Source organism: Pelodiscus sinensis, chromosome 18 (genome assembly GCF_052426305.1).
Source record: "Pelodiscus sinensis isolate ZL-2025 chromosome 18, ASM5242630v1, whole genome shotgun sequence".
Taxonomy (NCBI): domain Eukaryota; kingdom Metazoa; phylum Chordata; order Testudines; family Trionychidae; genus Pelodiscus; species Pelodiscus sinensis.
In genome coordinates, this window is record NC_143069.1 from 9641631 (window position 1) to 9660095 (window position 18465).

General features: G+C 46.9%; 1 protein-coding gene across 1 annotated transcript in view; it reads left to right on the forward strand.

Annotated features, from left to right (window-relative positions):
- Positions 1-18465, forward strand: part of LOC102452313 (butyrophilin subfamily 3 member A2) — a 52205-nt gene extending 33740 nt beyond the window's left edge. The window contains exons 14-17 of the mRNA XM_075914295.2: positions 8836-8862; positions 9572-9869; positions 14038-14064; positions 15111-18465. Coding sequence (XP_075770410.2) covers positions 8836-8862; positions 9572-9600 — 56 coding nt within the window. The 3' untranslated portion in view covers positions 9601-9869; positions 14038-14064; positions 15111-18465. The remainder of the gene's footprint in view (positions 1-8835; positions 8863-9571; positions 9870-14037; positions 14065-15110) is intronic.

An 18465-nucleotide genomic window follows, 5' to 3' on the forward strand; every position in this document is an offset into this window, starting at 1 on the left:
TCCCTCGGAGGGACGTGCTACAAAGCCAGACAAGGAATGCAGCAGAAAATGCTCCCGGTCCGCTACTAAATGTCTGTAACCGAGCAATAAAAGCCTTCTAGGCAATGAGGCAGACAGTGCTTGCCCTGAACAGGGTGCATAAAGTGGGTTAAGAAGAGACGGTGATCCCAAAGTGAAGCACAGAGCTGCTGTCCAGGCTTTGCGTTCTCCTCAGAACAGGCACATGGTACCACAGGAGAAGCCAGTACCAGCAGCAGATAAAAGGCAGTGGCAGGCTGAACAGTAATGCTGTCGCTGCCCCCGGTCCCAAGATACATGACAGAGCCGGACATTGCAGTACCATTAGTACCATGCTCACCATAATTTGGTACAGTACCGATGTCACACCATGATCTAGAGGTTCCGTACTATCGTCCTCACCAGCATCACTAATATCAGTGAGATTTAGCGATGATGACAACGAGGAAATAAGGGGCCAGTGCAGATTTCACCAATACACTATTACACAGCAGCAGGAAGCCCAAAATTGGCAGATGGCACAGTGGGTACTCCCACTGCTCCTACTGTGGCCCTACTGGGACCCGTGGGAACCCTATACAATTCAACAATCGCAACTACAACCAACCCTTCAGGTATCAAGAGCTAAGATGGCTGATGCAAACATGCAGGGGCACCATACAATCCCACATCTAGCTCTGCAACATGGAACACCCACCACCAAGCAGGAATACTCATGCGTGGTCATCTAAGTGGAGCACCCCCGGGGACCCTCAAAGAAGAAGGGAAGGTTACACACCTTGTGCAGTAACTGGAGTTCTTTGAGGTGTGTCCTTGTGGGTACTCCACACCCACCGTCCTACCCTCTGTTCTGGGCAAAGAAAGTCCATTATGGAGAAGGAACAGAAGGAATGGCAGCCAGTGTGTGCTAAACTGTCAGTCTGAGCAATTGTGCAATAGCACAGCACACACCAGCATCTAGGAGACTGTTACCAAAGATCTCCAGGCCATGTGCACAGCCGCACTGACACATCTAAGTGGAGCACCTATGGGGATACATCTGAAGAACTCCAGTTACTGCATGAGGTGAGTAACCTTCCCATACCCACCCTAAAGATGTTTTGAAGCAATTCCAAGAGCTTTTGAAGTGCATGGCCGAAAGTCAAGATGTTCAGGAGGTCAAGGAAAAGCAACACCGCCTCCTCAAGGACATCCACCCTTCTCAGGGAAGGATCACATCCATCAATGAAGCCATTCTAGAAGTTTTAGATGAAATTTGTCAAACCCCTGCCTCTATGCAACCAACATGCAAGAAGGCTGACAGGAAATCCTTTATTCCTTTGAAGGACTTAGATTTTCTTTTCTCACATCCACAACCAACCAAATTCCATGGTTATGGATACCAGTGTCTAATGACAAGGAGCATAAAAAGTTAGACTTATTCAGAAGAAATGTATACTCTTTGGCCACACTACAGCTGAGAATTGCTAACAATTCCAAACTATTTAGTGAAACATTACTTTAATAACTCCTCTAAATTTGTCGAGCTCATGAAGCACCTCCCAAACTTTAAAGGACCCATACTCAAATTGATTATTCATGAAGGGCATACCATTGCCCGTACAATCCTGCTGTCCTCAATAGACATAGCTGATATAGCAGCTACAGCAACTGCCACAGCAGTGGTAATGAGAACAGCCTCATGGCTCCTATCAACAGGAATGCCTAAGGAGCTCCAGTAGAAGGCTTGAGGACCTCCCCTTTGAGAAGCACAAACTCTTTGTAGCCAATACAGACAAGGTCCTTCACAGCAGCAAGAACTCTTGGATTACACTTTGGACACTGGGCATATACATCCCTCCATACTGTCAAAAATAGGATTACATAACATTGGTTCAGTGAGTGCTAGAAATCATCCATATAGGCTATGTCATCCCCTTTACATTGCTTCCCCTTCCCTTCCCTTCCCCCTTCCTCTTCAGGGACACCTCCCATGAGATCTCTTTTGAGACAAGAAATCAATCACCTCCTGCATCTAGGAGCAATAGAAAGGGTGTCAGATGCATTTCAGGTTTTTACTCCAAATAACCAGAAGGGAACACCATCTACTGAAAGGCATGGGATGCATAGTCCTAGGGATGGGGGTTCTATGGCCACCACACCCAAAAGAAAACAACGGGTGGTGGTGGTTGGGGACTCCCCCCTAAGAGGCACTGAGCCATCCCTCTGCCGTCCAGACCTGGAATCTCGAGAGGTGTGCTGCTTACTGGGAGCTCGCATTCAGGATGTCACTGAGAGGCTTACCAAGATGATCAAACCTTCAGATCGCTACCCCTTCCTGCTTCTCCACGTGGGAACTAATGATACGGCCAAGAATGACCTTGAGCGGGTTACTGTAGATTATGTAGCGCTAGGAAGAAGGATCCAAGAATTCGGAGCGCAAGTGGTATTCTCCTCCATCCTTCCTGTTGAAGGGAAAGGACTGGGCAGGGATCGTCGAATTGAGGATGTAAATGCGAAGTTGCGCAGGTGGTGTCGCAGAGAAGGCTTTGGTTCCTTCGACCATGGGACTCTGTTCTGGGCACAAGGATTGTTAGGAAGAGATGGGATCCACCTAACGAAGAGAGGAAGGAGCATCTTTGCGGGCAGGCTTGCAAACCTAGTGAGGAGGGCTTTAAACTAGGTTCGTCGGGGAACGGTGACCAAAACCCTGAGGGGAGTGGGAAAGTCGGATACCGGGAAGAAATGCAGAGAGGAAGAAGCAAGAAAGGAGGACCTCTGTTTCAAATGGAGAAGATAGAGCAATCAACTGGTTACCTGAAGTGTTTGTACACTAAAGCGAGAAGCCTGGGCAACAAACAGGAAGAACTGGAGGCCCTGGCCCAGTTCAAGAAATATGATTTAATTGGGATAACGGAGACTTGGTGGGATGACTCGCATGACTGGAGCGCTGTCATGGAAGGGTATAGACTGTTCAGGAAGAACAGGCAGGGGAGAAAAGGAGGAGGAGTTGCACTATATGTAAGAGAGCACTACGATTGCTCTGAACTCCAGTATAAAGAGGGAGAAAAACCTGTTGAAAGTCTGTGGGTTAGGTTTAAAGGAGCAAACAACAGCAGTGATGTTGTGTGTTTGGTGTTTGCTACAAGCCACCGAATCAGGTGGATGAGGTAGATGAGGCTTTCTTCGGACAACTGAGCAAAGCTTCCAGATCGCAGGCCCTGGTTTTCGTGGGGGACTTTAATCACCCTGACATCTGTTAGGAAACCAATACGGCAGTACACAGGCAATCCAGGAAGTTTTTGGAGAATGTTGGAAATAACTTCTTGACACAAGTGCTGAAGGATCCGACCAGGGGCCGTGCGCAGCTTGACCTTCTGCTTACAAACAGGGAGGAACTAATAGGGGAAGTGGAGGTGGGTGACAACCTGGGAAGCAGTGATCATGAGATGGTAGATTTCAGGATCCTGACCAAAGGAAGAAAAGAGAGTAATAAAATACACACTTTGGACTTCAAAAAAGCAGATTTTGACTCCCTCAGAGATCTGATGGGCAGAATCCCCTGGGATACTAACATGAAGGGGAAAGGAGTCCAGGACAGCTGGCAGTATTTTAAAGAAGCCTTATTGAAGGCACAGAAAGAAACCATCCCTACGCATAACAAGAGAGGCAAACATGGTAGGAGACCGGATTGGCTTACAGGGGAAATCCTTGGTGAACTTAAGCACAAAAAGAAAGCTTACAAAAAGTGGAAACTTGGACAAATGACCAGGGAGGAGTTTAAAGATATAGCTCTAGAATGCCGGGGGGTTATCAGGAAGGCGATAGTGCAAATTGAACTGTGACTGGCTAAGGATGTGAAGGATAACAAGAAAGGTTTCTATAGGCATGTTAAGAAGAAGGTGATCAGAGAGGGTGTGCGGCCCCTAATGGATGAAGGAGGTAACCCAGTGACAGATGATGTGGGGAAAGCTGAAGTACTCAATGCTTTCTTTGCCTCTGTATTCACGGACAAGGTCGGCTCCTGGACTTCTGCGCTAAGTGACACAAGATGGGATGAAGATGGACAGCCCTTGGTGGGTAAAGAACAGGTTAGGAACTATTTAGAAAAGCTAAATATACATAAATCCATGGGTCCTGTAGAAGCAGCCACCTAAACAGAGAGGAGCGTGTTTTTGCTTCGACAGTCCAGACTTAGTGCATCCGAGGGTACTGAGGGAGTTGACAAATGTCATTGAGGAGCCTTTGGCTATTATATTTGAAAAGTCGTGGAGATCGGGAGAAATCCTGGATAATTGGAAAAAGGCAAATGTAGTGCCCATCTTCAAAAAAGGGAAGAAGGACAATCCAGGGAACTATAGGCCGGTCAGTCTTACCTCGGTCCCTGGAAAAATCATGGAAGGGATCCTTAAAAAATCCATATTGAGGCACTTGGAAGAGAGGAAAGCAATTAGGAATAGTCAGCATGGATTCACAAAGGGCAAGTCGTGCCTGACCAATCTGATTAGCTACTATGATGAGGTAACTGGCTCGGTGGACATGGGGAAGTCAGTGGATGTTATATACCTTGACTTTAGCAAGGCTTTTGATACGGTCTCCCACAATATTCTTGCCAGCAAGTTAAGGGAATGTGGATTGGATAAATGGATGGTAAGATGGATAGAAAGATGGCTAGAAAGCCGGGCCCAGCGGGTAGTGATCAATGGCTCGATGTCAGGATGGCGGTCAGTTTCTAGCGGAGTTCCTCAAGGTTCGGTTCTAGGACCAGTTTTGTTCAATATCTTTATTAATTACCTGGACGAGGTGATGGATTGCACCCTCAGCAAGTTTTTGGATGACACTAAGCTGGGTGGAGGGTAGATCGCTTAAGGGCAGAGATAGGGTCCAGAATGACTTAGACAAATTGGAGGATTGGGCAACAAGAAATCTGATGAGGTTCAACAAGGACAAGTGCAGAGTTCTGCTCTTGGGACAGAAGAATCCCAAGCATAGTTACAAGCTGAGGACCAACCAGTTAAGTAATAGTTCTGCAGAAAGGGACCTGGGGGTTACAGTGGATGAGAAGCTGGATATGAGTCAACAGTGTGCCCTTTTAGCCAAGAAGGCTAATGGCATATTAGGTTGCATTAAGAGGAGCATTGCCAGCAGATCCAGAGATGTCATTATTCCCCTTTATTCGGCTTTGGTGAGGCCACATCTGGAGTATTGTGTCCAGTTCTGGACCCCCACTACAAAAAGGATGTGGACACATTGGAGAGGGTCCAGCGGACCCAAAATGATTAGGGGGTTGGAGCATATGACTTATGAGGAGAGGCTGAGGGACTTGGGTCTGTTTAGTCTGCAGAAGCGAAGAGTGAGGGGGGATTTGATAGCAGCCTTCAACTTCCTGAAGGGAGGTTCCAAAGAGGATGGAGAAAGGCTGTTTTCAGTAGTGACAGATTGCAGAACAAGGAGCAATGGTCTCAAGTTGTGGTGGGAGAGGTCCAGGTTGGATATTAGGAAAAACTATTTCACTAGGAGGGTGGTGAAGCACTGGAATGGGTTACCTAGGGAAGTAGTGCAGTCTCCATCCCTAGAGGTGTTTAAGTCTCGGCTTGACAAAGCCCTGGCTGGGTTGATTTAGTTGGAATTGGTCCTGCCTAGAGCAGGGAGCTGGACTTCATGACCTTCTGAGGTCTCTTCCAGTTCTATGATTCTATGATACTTCCTGAATCAGACGTACACAGGGGGCTGGAGACCCATACCAGATCTCTGTAAGCTAAACAAATAGCTACATTTCTATCACTATTCTACATGCAAGGCACTACATTTAGCCGTTTGGAATGGAAATCCATCAACCATACGAGGAAGTGGGTCTGGCCCACGAAAGCTCATCATCTAATAAACCACCTTGTTAGTCTTTAAAGTGCTACATTGTCCTGCATTTTGCTGCAGAAGCAAAAATTCAAGATGGCAACATTGGCTTTCATTATGCCGACACTAGATGAAGGGGACTGGCTCTCAGCCCTCGACCTACAGGACACATACTTTTACATCACCATACATCTGTCACACAGATGGTACCTTCCATTCAAGTGAGGTGACAACTACTTCCAGTACAGAGTACTACCTTTTGGACTGCTCCACACCAGGACTTCTCAAAGCTCCTTGCTGCAGTCACTGACTACCTCTGCCAGCAAAGAGAAGTGATTTTTCCATACTTTGACAACTCTGGGTATGTCTACACTTGCAGCCTATTTCGGAATAGGGCTGCAAATTTAGGCATTCGGAATTGCAAATCAAGCCTGGGATTTAAATATCCCGAGCTTGATTTGCATCTTCCCGGCCAGGCGCCATTTTTTGAAATTTACAAATCTGGAATAACTGCCCGCATCTACTCGTGGCAGTGAAATGGGTGTTCAAAATAAAGCCCTATTTCTAACTACCTGTTATTCCTCCTGCAATGAGGAACCATTGGTACAGATCACTTTGGATGCCTTTTTCCTGGGCAGGAGCCCACCATGCTATTCAGGGCTGATGTTTACCACACAACAACAGGGCGGATGCCCTGAACCACAGTCATTCCATGGACCATGAATGAGAACCACACCCAGCGGTGCTTGCTTACATCTTTCACTGCCAGGGATATCCATCAATAGATCTCTTTGCAGCCCCCAACAATTCGAAGTGTCCGCACTTCTGCTCAAGGACACAATTGAGTGATCTGTTATGAGGATCAATTTCAGCCTGCTAACACCAAGAGGACAACCACTTTCATTTCTGCAGGTAAGTGGCTCTGGTGGATGCCCTTCTGATGTATAGAAGAATGGATCTCATCGTTCTGAGCATAGGGAATCTGACCTGTGGAACCAGATAGGAGACACACATGCAGGTAGAGTGTGGGGTTGGGTGTGAAGGAGTTCACTCCCATCCTGGAAGAAAATGACATGATGGGATGGAAGAGGAAAAGATGGTGCAATGAACATCAAGTGACTTAAACTCCGTCAGTCTGGATCTTGCATAGGACTCTGGGAATGAGCAGGATGGGTGGAAAGGTATAGTGTAGCAGCTCTTTCCAATGGGTTAGGCATACATTGCCAAGGGATCCTTTGCCCAGTCCTGCCCAGGAGCAGAAATGTGGGCACTTGGCATTGTTGGGGACTGCAAAGAGATCTACTGATGGATATTCACAGCAGTGAAATATGGAAGAAAGCACCTCTGGGTGTGGTTCCCATGCGTGTTATCCAGGGATGCTATGCTCCAGACCCTGGACATTCACAGAGCTCTGGCTTTTTATGTAGCTAGGACACAATCATACCAGAAGTCCCCACACCTCTTGAAATCCATCACAGCACATTCAAAGGGCAACCCAATTTCCATCCAACAGCTCTCCAAATAGATATCATCATGTATACTGTGATGCCATTCCCTTCATAACAAACTATTGACCATCCCAAGGGCACATTCCACTCATGCTACTGCAACCTTCATGGCTTTCCTAAGCAATGTGGCCCATAAGGATATTTAGTGAGCAGCCACTTGGTTGTTGAACCACATCTATGCTAGGCACCATGCCATAGTACCTAAACTGGCAAAGGATATGGTGGTGGCTACAGCGGACCTATCTTCAGCCACCAAGCAGTGACTCTGATTCCACACTGAGTATTGTTTTGTAGTCACCAAAAGTGGAGCACCATGGGAACATGATCCAAAGAAGAAAAGGAAGTTACTCACCCTGTGCAGTAATGACTGTTCTTCAAGGTGTGTGTCCCCGTGGATGCTCTACGATTCTCCCTTTCGCCCTTCTCCTGGGAGTCTTAGTTACTCAGGCATAGATGAGGAACTGAAGGGGAGGGTCAGGCCTTGTGCACAAGGTGGCAAAGTGAGAGCAGTGTGAGGTGCTTTCCATGCTTGTGTGACCTGCTGACAACTGCTCAAAAAAAACTCTGATCTGTGGCTCCGAGATGACCTGTCACCAACAATGGAGCATACACTGGGACACACACCTCAAAGAACCCTTGTTACTGCACAGGGTGAGTAATTTCCTTTTGTCTCAGCTTCTCAGTACTTTCCTGTTCCTGCCCCTCCCCACACCTCTTAGTCTAAGCCTGGGCCTCAAACTAATGGTGTCTCCAAAGCCCATTTCCCTCTATGTGAGCTTCACTCTGATGGGCCCACCACCCACATATTTCCACTGAAAGCCAAGACAGAACCTCACACCACATTTTTAGGGGTGGACAGTAAATCCCATGCCACACAGCACCATGGAGCCCTTCCCCAACTAACATCCTGCCAACCCTGCAGCTACACACTTGTTCAAATCAGCACCATGCCTAGAACTAGGAGGTCTGAGGCCTGGTGAGCCTGCATATTCTGGTGTGACACTCCTTCCCTCCCATTCCCTGCTGAGCTGGGGGTGCTGCCCCCTCACTCCTCCAACTTCCTTTTACCTTCCTCCCTTTAGCATACTTGCTTGAACTAATTTACCACTCATCTGCCTGTCAAAACTGGAAGTGCCTTTCCAGCTGAACTGTTGATGTATTCAAAGTGTGAATAAGCCCAGTCACTGTCCTCAGAATGAACCACAGGCTATGTCTACACTAGGTTCTTTTTCCATTTTTTTTCCAGAAGAGGTTTTTCCAACACTTGGACTGTCTACATGGTGCCAAATGTGGGAAAAACCTCCTCTCTTGGAAGATCCCTTATAGCTCATAAGATGAGGAATACAGGGCTTCCAAAAGAATGCACCTGCTTTTTTGGAAACTGTTCTGAAAAAATGGACATGTTCCCTGGACGCGACAGGTAGTGTAGATATAGCCACACTGAACCAATGATGACCTTCTTTTCTCCTCTCCCCAGAGTGCCAGGAGCTGCGACAGAAGACTGGTAAGTTTATCCACCTCTCTATTAGAGCCCCTGGGCAGAGGCTCTTAGCCACACAAGGTGCTGAGCAGTTCTAGAAGCACCAACGGGACAAGGCTGAGGGAGCAGTTTGAGCCAAAAGTAGAGTCATATTTTTTACCCCAGGCTCACGGCAGTACTGTGAGCTCCCTGCAGCAGACACAGGGTTTCGTGTGCTCATGTCTGAATAGATAGAGAGGTATCACCTGGCATTTGACAAGCCAGTGCCTGGTTGAACAGAACTGGACCAGTTACTTTCTACAGATAATGGCTGGAGTGTAGGCTCTGCTGGGCTATTTCCCAGAGTATGACTCACGTTTCCATAATTTGATAAGAAGGTCAGATCCCAAATGTGAGCCCCAGTAATCAGCATGACCTTTCCCTAGGTATATCCTGATTGTGTAGCTTTGATGGTCCAAAGGACTATTAGTAACATAGACAAGGAATTCCTCTTAGACAGAAGTTCCCTTAGAGCTGTATCAGGAACACGAGCCATGTTTTCCTTCAAGGTTAAATATTTTGCAAATGTCAGGGCTCCTGAATTTTAGTGTATTTCAATAACCACCAGCTCAGCTCCTATCATAGCTGCTGTTTTCTGCACTGGGGCTGGGAGTGTGGCTGTGGGGTGTCGTTCTGAGGCACAAAACATTACACTGGGCTGCTCTGACTAACCCTTTTGTCTTTTCCTTTTCAGTGCCTCAGAAGGGTTGGTTCTTCGGTTAGTGTCCCTGCGGGTGCTCCATTCAAGGTGCACTAGCAACCTCTGCACCTTTGACTGGATATTTCTCAGAGCAGTTTCTTTGGAGCTCATGCATGTGTGCTAGTCAGCGCATGTCTCCTGCCAGTTATATAGCACTGCATGGGCAAACCACCCTCAGTCCCTTCTGTGCCATAAAACACCTTTGCAGAGAACTCCAAACCAGAAGGCACAGAGGGTGAATAGTGGAGCACCCATAGGGACACATCTCGAAGGACCACAGTTACTGCACTGGGTGAGTAACCATTTCTTCTTATAATCAGGGACTGGGATAATCCCTGAGGGAACGTCTAGACTACATGCCTCTGTCACCAGAGGCATGTAGATTAGGCTACCAGGCAAAGGAAAATGAAGCGGTGATTTAAATAATCGCCGCTTCATTTAAATTTACATGGCTGCTGCGCTGAACCGACAAACAGCTGATTAGCTGTTTGTCGGCTCAGCGTGATAGTCTGGACGCGTGGGTGTCGACATCAAAGGTATTTGTTGACCACCCAGGTAAACCTCATCCCAGGAGGCATACCTGGGTGGTCGACAAATACCTTTCATGTCGACACCCGCACGTCCAGACTATCGCGCTGAGCCGACAAACAGCTGATCAGCTGTTTGTCGGCTCAGCGCGGCAGCTATGTAAATTTAAATGAAGCGGCGGTTATTTAAATCGCCGCTTCATTTTCCTATGTCTGGTAGCCTAATCTACATGCCTCTGGCGACAGAGGCATGTAGTCTAGACATACCCTCAGTCTCACCTTTTGCACGGCAATGTGATGGGAAAATCAGCACATGTGCTATATGAACTTCAGTTACTGTCATTATTATCCCCCCATTCTCAGGACACAAACACGGCAGAGTTTGCAGCTCAGGTTTCAGTATCGTCCTTAACTACGGAACGTGACTCTAGCATGTAGTGAATCACAGGATTTGGACAAGTCTGGACTCCTCCAGGAAGTTTTGTGGATAAATCACAACTCTGACTTGAAAGTTCCTCCTACATAATGCAGGGTCCCATCATGCACACAGCTCTCGTGGGCTCTCTCTGTGCTCAACCACAGCCCCTAATATTTCAGATTTGGACTCCCACACACACCAGAGCACCCTTAGTCACCTCTGTCAGAGCTCCTCAGTCACCTCGGCTGTGTCTACACTGGCATCCTTCCGGAAAAGGGATGCTAATGTAGACTTTGGAATAGGCAAATCCGCGGGGGATTTAAATATGCATTATCATGGCAAATTTGCATTATCATGGCTGTCGCTTTTTTCCGGCTTGGAGATAAGCCGGAGAAAAGCGCCAGTCTAGACGTGATTCTCCAGAAAATAAAGCCTTTTCCGGAGGATCTCTTATTCCTACTTTCAAGCATTTGTAAGCTCTGTTTAGGGATGATCTTGGGCTTTATTTTTTATAATTAACAAAGCCATGTCCGGGGTGTCCTGTCATTTCTGAGACCCTTGACTCATTTGGTGCAACTACACACCTGGGTAACACTACTGCAGTAACAATAGGAGTGTGAAGTATCAGAGGGGTAGCCATGTTAGTCTAGATCTGCAAAAGCGACAAGGAGTCCTGTAGCACCTTTGGGTATGTCTACACTACCCTGCTAGTTCGAACTAGCGGGGGTAATGTAGTCATCCGCAGTTGCAAATGAAGCCCGGGATTTGAATTTCCCGGGCTTCATTTGCATGAAGCCGGCCGGCGCCATTTTTAAATGCCGGCTAGTTCGAACCCCGTGGAACGAGGAGTACAGCTAGTTCGGATTAGGAAGCCTAATCCGAACTAGTTATTCCGTGTTGCGTGTTGCCGTGCGGCATGGGGTTCAAACTAGCCGACATTTAAAAATGGCGCCGGCCGGCTTCATGCAAATGAAGCCCGGGAAATTCAAATCCCGGGCTTCATTTGCAACCGCGGATGACTACATTACCCCCGCTAGTTCGAACTAGCAGGGGAGTGTAGACATACCCTTATAGACTAACAGATGTATTGGAGCATAAGCTTTCATGGGCAAAGACCCACTTCATCAGATGGATGTAGTGGAAATTTCCAGAGGCAGGTATAAATATGCAGGCCAAAATGAGGCTGGAGATAACGAGGTTGATTCAGCCAAGGAAGGTGAGGGCCACCTCTAGCAGCTGATGTGGAGGTGTGACCACCAAGAGAGGAGAAACTGCTTTGTACTAGCCATTCACAGTCTTTGTTTAATAGGAGTGTGGCAAGGGCAGCAGCTCAGGTTGGCCATCCAAGTATGTACTCAGCAATTGGGGCAGGAGAGCGGGGGTTGTACATGAGTGGTTATCCCAAGCCTATGGCTATTCTGCTGCTTTTAGTGCACAGGCTCCAACGGAGCTAATATGTCTCTGTCTGCACAAACTGGGCAGCTCACTCCCAGCTGATGGCAGGGCTGGACTGAGCCATTCCGGCACCCTGGGCAGACAGGTTAATTGTACCCCAGATTGGGAGAGGGCGCATGCACGGCCCCGCTCCCGCTCCAGCATGTGGGAGAGGGCGCGCAGAGCTGGCGGTGACAGGACGCACATGCCTGGCCTGGCCCAGCTCAGCTACCAGTGCTGGCGTGCAGCCCGGGGCCACCTGGGGCAGGCCGAGCCTGGCCGTGCAGGGCCCCGCGGCCATGGGCAAAAAGGCGCTGCTGGCCGGCACTGCGGGGGTTAATATGCCCCCCGCCCCGGGCGGCCGCTGTAGGGTGGCCGCTGGGAGCTGCTGCAGCCTGCAGTCCGGGAGCCAGGCACACAGCATCTGATGGAAGCTATAAGGGGCGCTTCGTGCCCCTTACAGCTGCCAAAGGCGCCCACCATAGGTTGTCGCCCTGGGCAGCTGCCCAGCTAACCCATGCCTTAATCCGGCCCTGGCTGTTGGGCAGATGTATGTAAAGTTTGGAATACATCTCACAATGGCCCACACTGAATCTGAGTCATGTGAATCACCCCACTTCCACGGCAGCACTGGAGAGACTGAAAAAAGAAAAAATAGTCCTTCTGCACCTTAGAGACTACCTCTATCAGTTTCATCTAGCATGGACATTTTAATCGACTGTTCTTTTCCCCCTTTTTTATTCTCCTCCTCCCTACCCATCCCCTCTCTTTCTCTGCTTATTTATTGGGAACTTGAACTCCTTAAACTCCATTCATCCAAAGAAGTGGGCTGTACCCCGAAAACTCAGGATACTGTCTTCATTTTTTGTTAGTCTCTTAGGCTATGTCTAGACTTCACCACTCTGTCGACAGGGAGATGTAGATTAGGCATGTCGAAATTGCTAATGAAGCAGGGATTTAAATATCCTGCACTTCATTAGCATAAACATGGCCACCGCTTTTTTTGAAACAGAGCTTTTTTGAAAAAAAAACCCCAGCAATCTAGATGTGGATCTGTCGAAATTAAACCCTTTTTCAACAGATCCTGTATTCCTCAAAAAATGAGGTTTACAGGATCTGTCAGAAAAGGGTTTATTTTTGACAGATCCACGTGTAGACTGCCGGGTTTTTTTAAAAAAGCTGTTTCAGAAAAAAGTAGCGGCCATGTTTATGCTAATGAAGCATGGGATATTTAAATCCCTGCTTCATTAGCAATTTTGACATGCCTAACCTACATCTCCCTGTCGACAGAGAGGTGAAGTCTAGACATAGTCTTAGATGCTGCAGGACTATTTGTTCTTTTTTCAGTTTTTCCAGTTACAGCCTAACTTGGCTACCACTCTGAAACCACAGCAGCACTGTGAGCTTTCTCCATCAGACACAGCTTTACCAGCCCTTGTGCTTGAATAGGTGTCACCAGGCCTTTGATGATCCCATGACAATCATATAGTTCTGATGCAATGGGAGGAGCAGCTGCTTTCTACAGATGACAGCTGGAGTGCATAGCTTTGATGCTCTTCAGGGTATTAGTAACTCAGAAAAGGAATTCTCCTTAGACAGAAGGGTTAAGAATATCAGACCTGAATAGAGATTCACACCCACGTCTTCCATCATGTTTAGATGTTTTGCAAATACCACCCAGGATTTGTATCCTACCAGTGCCCCTTTAAAATCTCCCACTCTGTGGGAGCAACTATAGCCAAACTACCTTCTCACAGGCCTCAGTTCTCCTCTGAGCAACTCTGGTGTAAAGTCAGATTCATTTCCCTGAAGCACATGCAGATATTGTGAATTTACAAGAGTCACTGAAAGCAAAATTTTCTCCAGGATGTTACAAACAGAAAATATAAAGGTGTCTATGAGAATTGGTTGTTGCTGTTAGCAGAGGTCTCAGGGGAAAGGGCCTGTTTTTGTGTCACATTTCATATTTCTCTGTTCCTTTCTATTTTTTAGTGATGCCTGTCCCAGAATGGCATCTCCCGTCAGAGTGAGTTTATTGTGTTTGCTGGCCCCTGACCTTGTTTGTTCTTCTTCCCTTGCAGGTTTCAGGAGGGCTCAGAGCTACACTGGTGAGTGGGGCTGGGAGGGTGAGCAGATGCTGCACTGTGCTTAGTGATATTGCCATTATGTAGCTGAGCTGTCAGAGGTGTGGGGTTGCCATGGGAACGGTGGGGTAGGTGGTGCGCTGGCTACAGAGCCATGGGGCTAGATTCTGAGAATGGTCCTGAACACGTTGTCCAGAGCTGTAAGTGTCACCTGTGGGCAACTCCCTGGCAACCGTCCATTCAGTTAGGGTATGTCTACAGTACCCCGCTAGTTCGAACTAGCGGGGTAATGTAGGCATACCGCACTTGCAAATGAAGCCTGGGATTTGAATTTCCCGGGCTTCATTTGCATAAGCGGGGAGCCGCCATTTTTAAAACCCCGCTCGTTCGAACCCCGTGCAGCGCGGCTACACGGGGCACGAACTAGGTAGTTCGAACTAGGCTTCCTAGTTCGAACTATCGTTACTCCTCGTGGAATGAGGAGTAATGGTAGTTCGAACTAGGAAGCCTAGTTCGAACTACCTAGTTTGTGCCCCGTGTAGCCACGCTGCACGGGGTTCGAACCAGCGGGGTTTTAAAAATGGCGGCTCCCCGCTTATGTAAATGAAGCCCGGGAAATTCAAATCCCGGGCTTCATTTGCAAGTGCGATATGCCTACATTACCCTCCTAGTTCGAACTAGGAGGGTAGTGTAGACATACCCTTAGTCCTAATGCCCCAACCTAATCTCCCAGTGACCCTTCAGCATTGATCCATCTCCACCCTATTAGATACACCAACAGTCATACTCAGCCCTCCCTGTGCAGCCTGCAATCTTCACCACTTGGACACCTTCCATGTCCCGTCCCCCCCGAATCCTGCAGAGGGGGGAAGTGAGAGGATATAAGCAACCCAATCTCCCACTCCAGCTACCCCCATCTCCTCACCAACTCTGGGGCCAGGCCCAGCCACAGGCCTGAAGCTCTCTGGTCCCTTTGCTCTGTCTTTTCTGGCTGGAATCTCTCTCCTTCGGGGTCATGGAGTCCCTGACTGACCCCTGGCTAAAAAGGCTGTTCTGGTTTCTCTCCCCAGGTTCTGTCAGCATGAGCCAGGCTGAAAACACCCTGAACTCATCATGTCTGAGAATGGTAGAAAAGTCCAACATGACACTTCAATTTTCAGGTCTGAAACTCCATCTGTTGAATCCTCCCTTGGGACAATGGGAATCTTGGAAAGAAAAATGCACAGAACTTGACTTCAGATAGGATTTCTGGGTCAGACTCTTGCTCCAGGGATACCAAGGCCAGGAAATTTGACAGCGGTATCGTAGGTAAAAGCTGACACCTGGGAAAGATCCTTGATTAATAAGCAGGCTTACACTTCATATTTCTAACTTCATGTACATGGAAGATATCTGCCCACTGTGATGTAACTGGGTTCTGATATGACCATACAAAACACTGTTTCAACCACTGTTACATGTTTGCACTAAATCTTGATCAAAGTGTGAAAATTGAAGTATCTACTGAAAGCCTATGACTCGCTGATTCTGTTTATATATGTATGTTTTTTCTATTTGAAGTTATCAGCCTTAGCTACATACTTGTATTTCAAATGTTTGCTTCTGGGAGATATCAACAGGTTTTGCTGACCTACTGTGAAAAAGTGGCCAGGCAAGTGAATCTGAGTACAATGGACCTTTAATTGGTGCCAATCCACAACGGAGGAACTTTCCTGTGATCCTTCAGACCAGCATGTACCATGGTTACTTACCTAGGAAAGGATTGTGTCATGCATGTACGAGTGACTTGCTCATGTGACAAACGCCATCTTGGACATACTTTCACACAAGGAAAACAATGGAATTCTCTTCACACGGGCAAGGGTATAAAGAGGATTGTGGGAATTCCTCCATCTTGGTCTTCATTCTAGCTCCTCACTTCAGAAGCCTCTTTGTTATGAACTGAGCCGGAAAGGACTGATAACCCACCCTAAAAGAGGAAGTATTCCAGAGACTTTAAAGATAGCACATTATTCCATCTCTACTACAAGCTTGCACCAACAACTTTATAACCGGCGTATATCATTTGTTTCCTGTAATAATTTTACTTATCAATCTTTTCTTTCTCTCCTTTATGAATAACCATGTAGATTTTAGATTCTAAAGGACTGGCATAGTGTGATCTTTTGGATAAGATCTGACGTGTAAATTGATCTGGGAATGTGGCTGGTCCTTTGAGATTGGAAGAACCTGATCAGATTTGTTGAGAATGGTTTTCATAACATATCATCTGTCTAAGGAGTGCTATAGGTTGTGGCATGGGAGAAACTGAAATGTCTAAGGGGGTTGCTTTTGTGATTCCTTGCTGGCCAGTGTACAAAGAGCAGTGTTCTTCGTTGCTGGTTTCATGTACCCTATATTGAGGAACCCCAGTTTTGGGCAGTAAGAAGCCCTGTTTCTAACCAATTTGTGCTATTTTGACCATCTTAGCGACGCACCCTAGAATCTCTTATATTTTGCATGCTCACACGCACACACACATGCACAGAATCTACACATTTAGAGACTACAAAATCTTGACTGATAGGTTGCTTGCTCTGTTTTACATAAATCGTATTTGAGTTATATATATTCAAAACATATTTCCATAAAAATTATGGGGCACTGTGTCACACCTCTCCCCTGAATTCACTGTTAGAGGGTTGGACAGTGTCTGATGGAGGGGCAGTGTGCTCAGAAATTCTGTTTGGTTTTAGTTACACATCACCCAATATCATTAAACTCTGTGATGCTATTATAAGTGTCTTTCCAGAGTTCTAGCTTCCTGTCCCCCTAGTGAGAAAAATTTTCTGGGGTGTAGGACTGCCCCCAGAATGCAAACAGCAAGGTCATCATCTTTAAAAGTGTAGGTACCTTGGCTTTTAGCCACCAACACCATAAGTTGGCGTGCCTCAGTTACCCCTTTCACACAGTAGTGTAGATTTCCTATACCCTCACTATTATATCCAGCGCTAAAACTGTTCTCAGGTATTAGCTTAGAAACTGAATGCTTATGTGAGTCTCTTGTCCATATCCCTAGCATGTACAATTGCTTTCCGCAATAATCAGATGTGACACATTGTTTCAAGGGTTGCCTCTGGGAGGCAATGCTTCCCCTCTCGCCATCCCAGAGCCTGAGCATAGAAGAGAAACTTTTAATGAAAAGGGAGGGAAGTAACTTGGTATTATTTTGGGAAAACCATACAAATAGCATGCAGAAACATAAACCATGACTAAGAGTCCCTTCAGGTAGTTAAAGGCTGCTATCAAATCCCTCCTCCTGCAGACGAAATCCTGCCCAAATCCCTAAGTCTCGCCTTCTTAGGTCATGTGCTCCTGCCTCCTAAACATTTTTGTTGCCCTCTGCTGCACCCTTTCCAAAGCGCCCACATCTTTTCTGTAGTGGGGGCCCCAGAACTAGATCCAATGCTACAGATGTGGCCTCACCAGTGCCAAATAAAGGACAATAATCAGTTCTCTATATTTGCTGGAAATGGTCCTCCTAGTGCACCCTAATATGCCATTAGCCTTCTTGGCTATGAGGGCACACTGTTGACTCATATCCAGCTTCTTATCCACTGTAATCCACAGATCCTCTTCTGCTGAACTGCTCCTTAGCCAGTCAGTCCGCAGCCTATAACAATGCTTGGGATTCTTCCGTCCCAAGTACAGGACTCTCCACTTGTTCTTGTTGAACCTCATCAGATCAGTTCTTATGGAGTCTGTCATTAGCTTTTTTATTGAAACAGTGGGGAGATACAGATTGAACCAGTTTTACAGCTCATGCTTGAAGGGCATTTAGCCTGACTCAGACTATGTCTATACTACAGCTGTGTCTAGACTGGCCACTTTTTCCGGAAAAGCAGTTGCTTTTCTGGAAAAACTTGCCAGCTGTCTACACTGGCCGCTTGAATTTCCGCAAAAGCACTGACGATCTCATGTAAGATTGTCAGTGTTTTTGCGGAAATACTATGCTGCTCCTGTTCGGGCAAAAGTCTTTTTCCAAAAAACTTTTGCGCAAAAGGGACAGTGTAAACAGCAGAGATTTGTTTTCCACAAAAAAGCCCCGATCGCGAAAATGGCGATCAGGGCTTTTTTGCGGAAAAGCACCTCTAGATTGGCCACGGATGCTTTTCCGCAAAAAGTGCTTTTGCGGAAAAGCGTCCTGCCAATCTAGATGCGCTTTTCCGAAAATGCTTTTAATGGAAAACTTTTCTGTTAAAAGCATTTCCGGAAAATCATGCCAGTGTAGACGTAGCCTACAAGTTTTTCTTGGGAAAAGGTATTCAACTTGTGCTCTGCATTCTGTATATATGGCTATGCCAATTCTCTTCCAGAATTTGATCTGAGGAAGTGGGTCTGGCCCACAAAGGTTCATCACCTAATAAACCATCTTGTTAGTCTTTA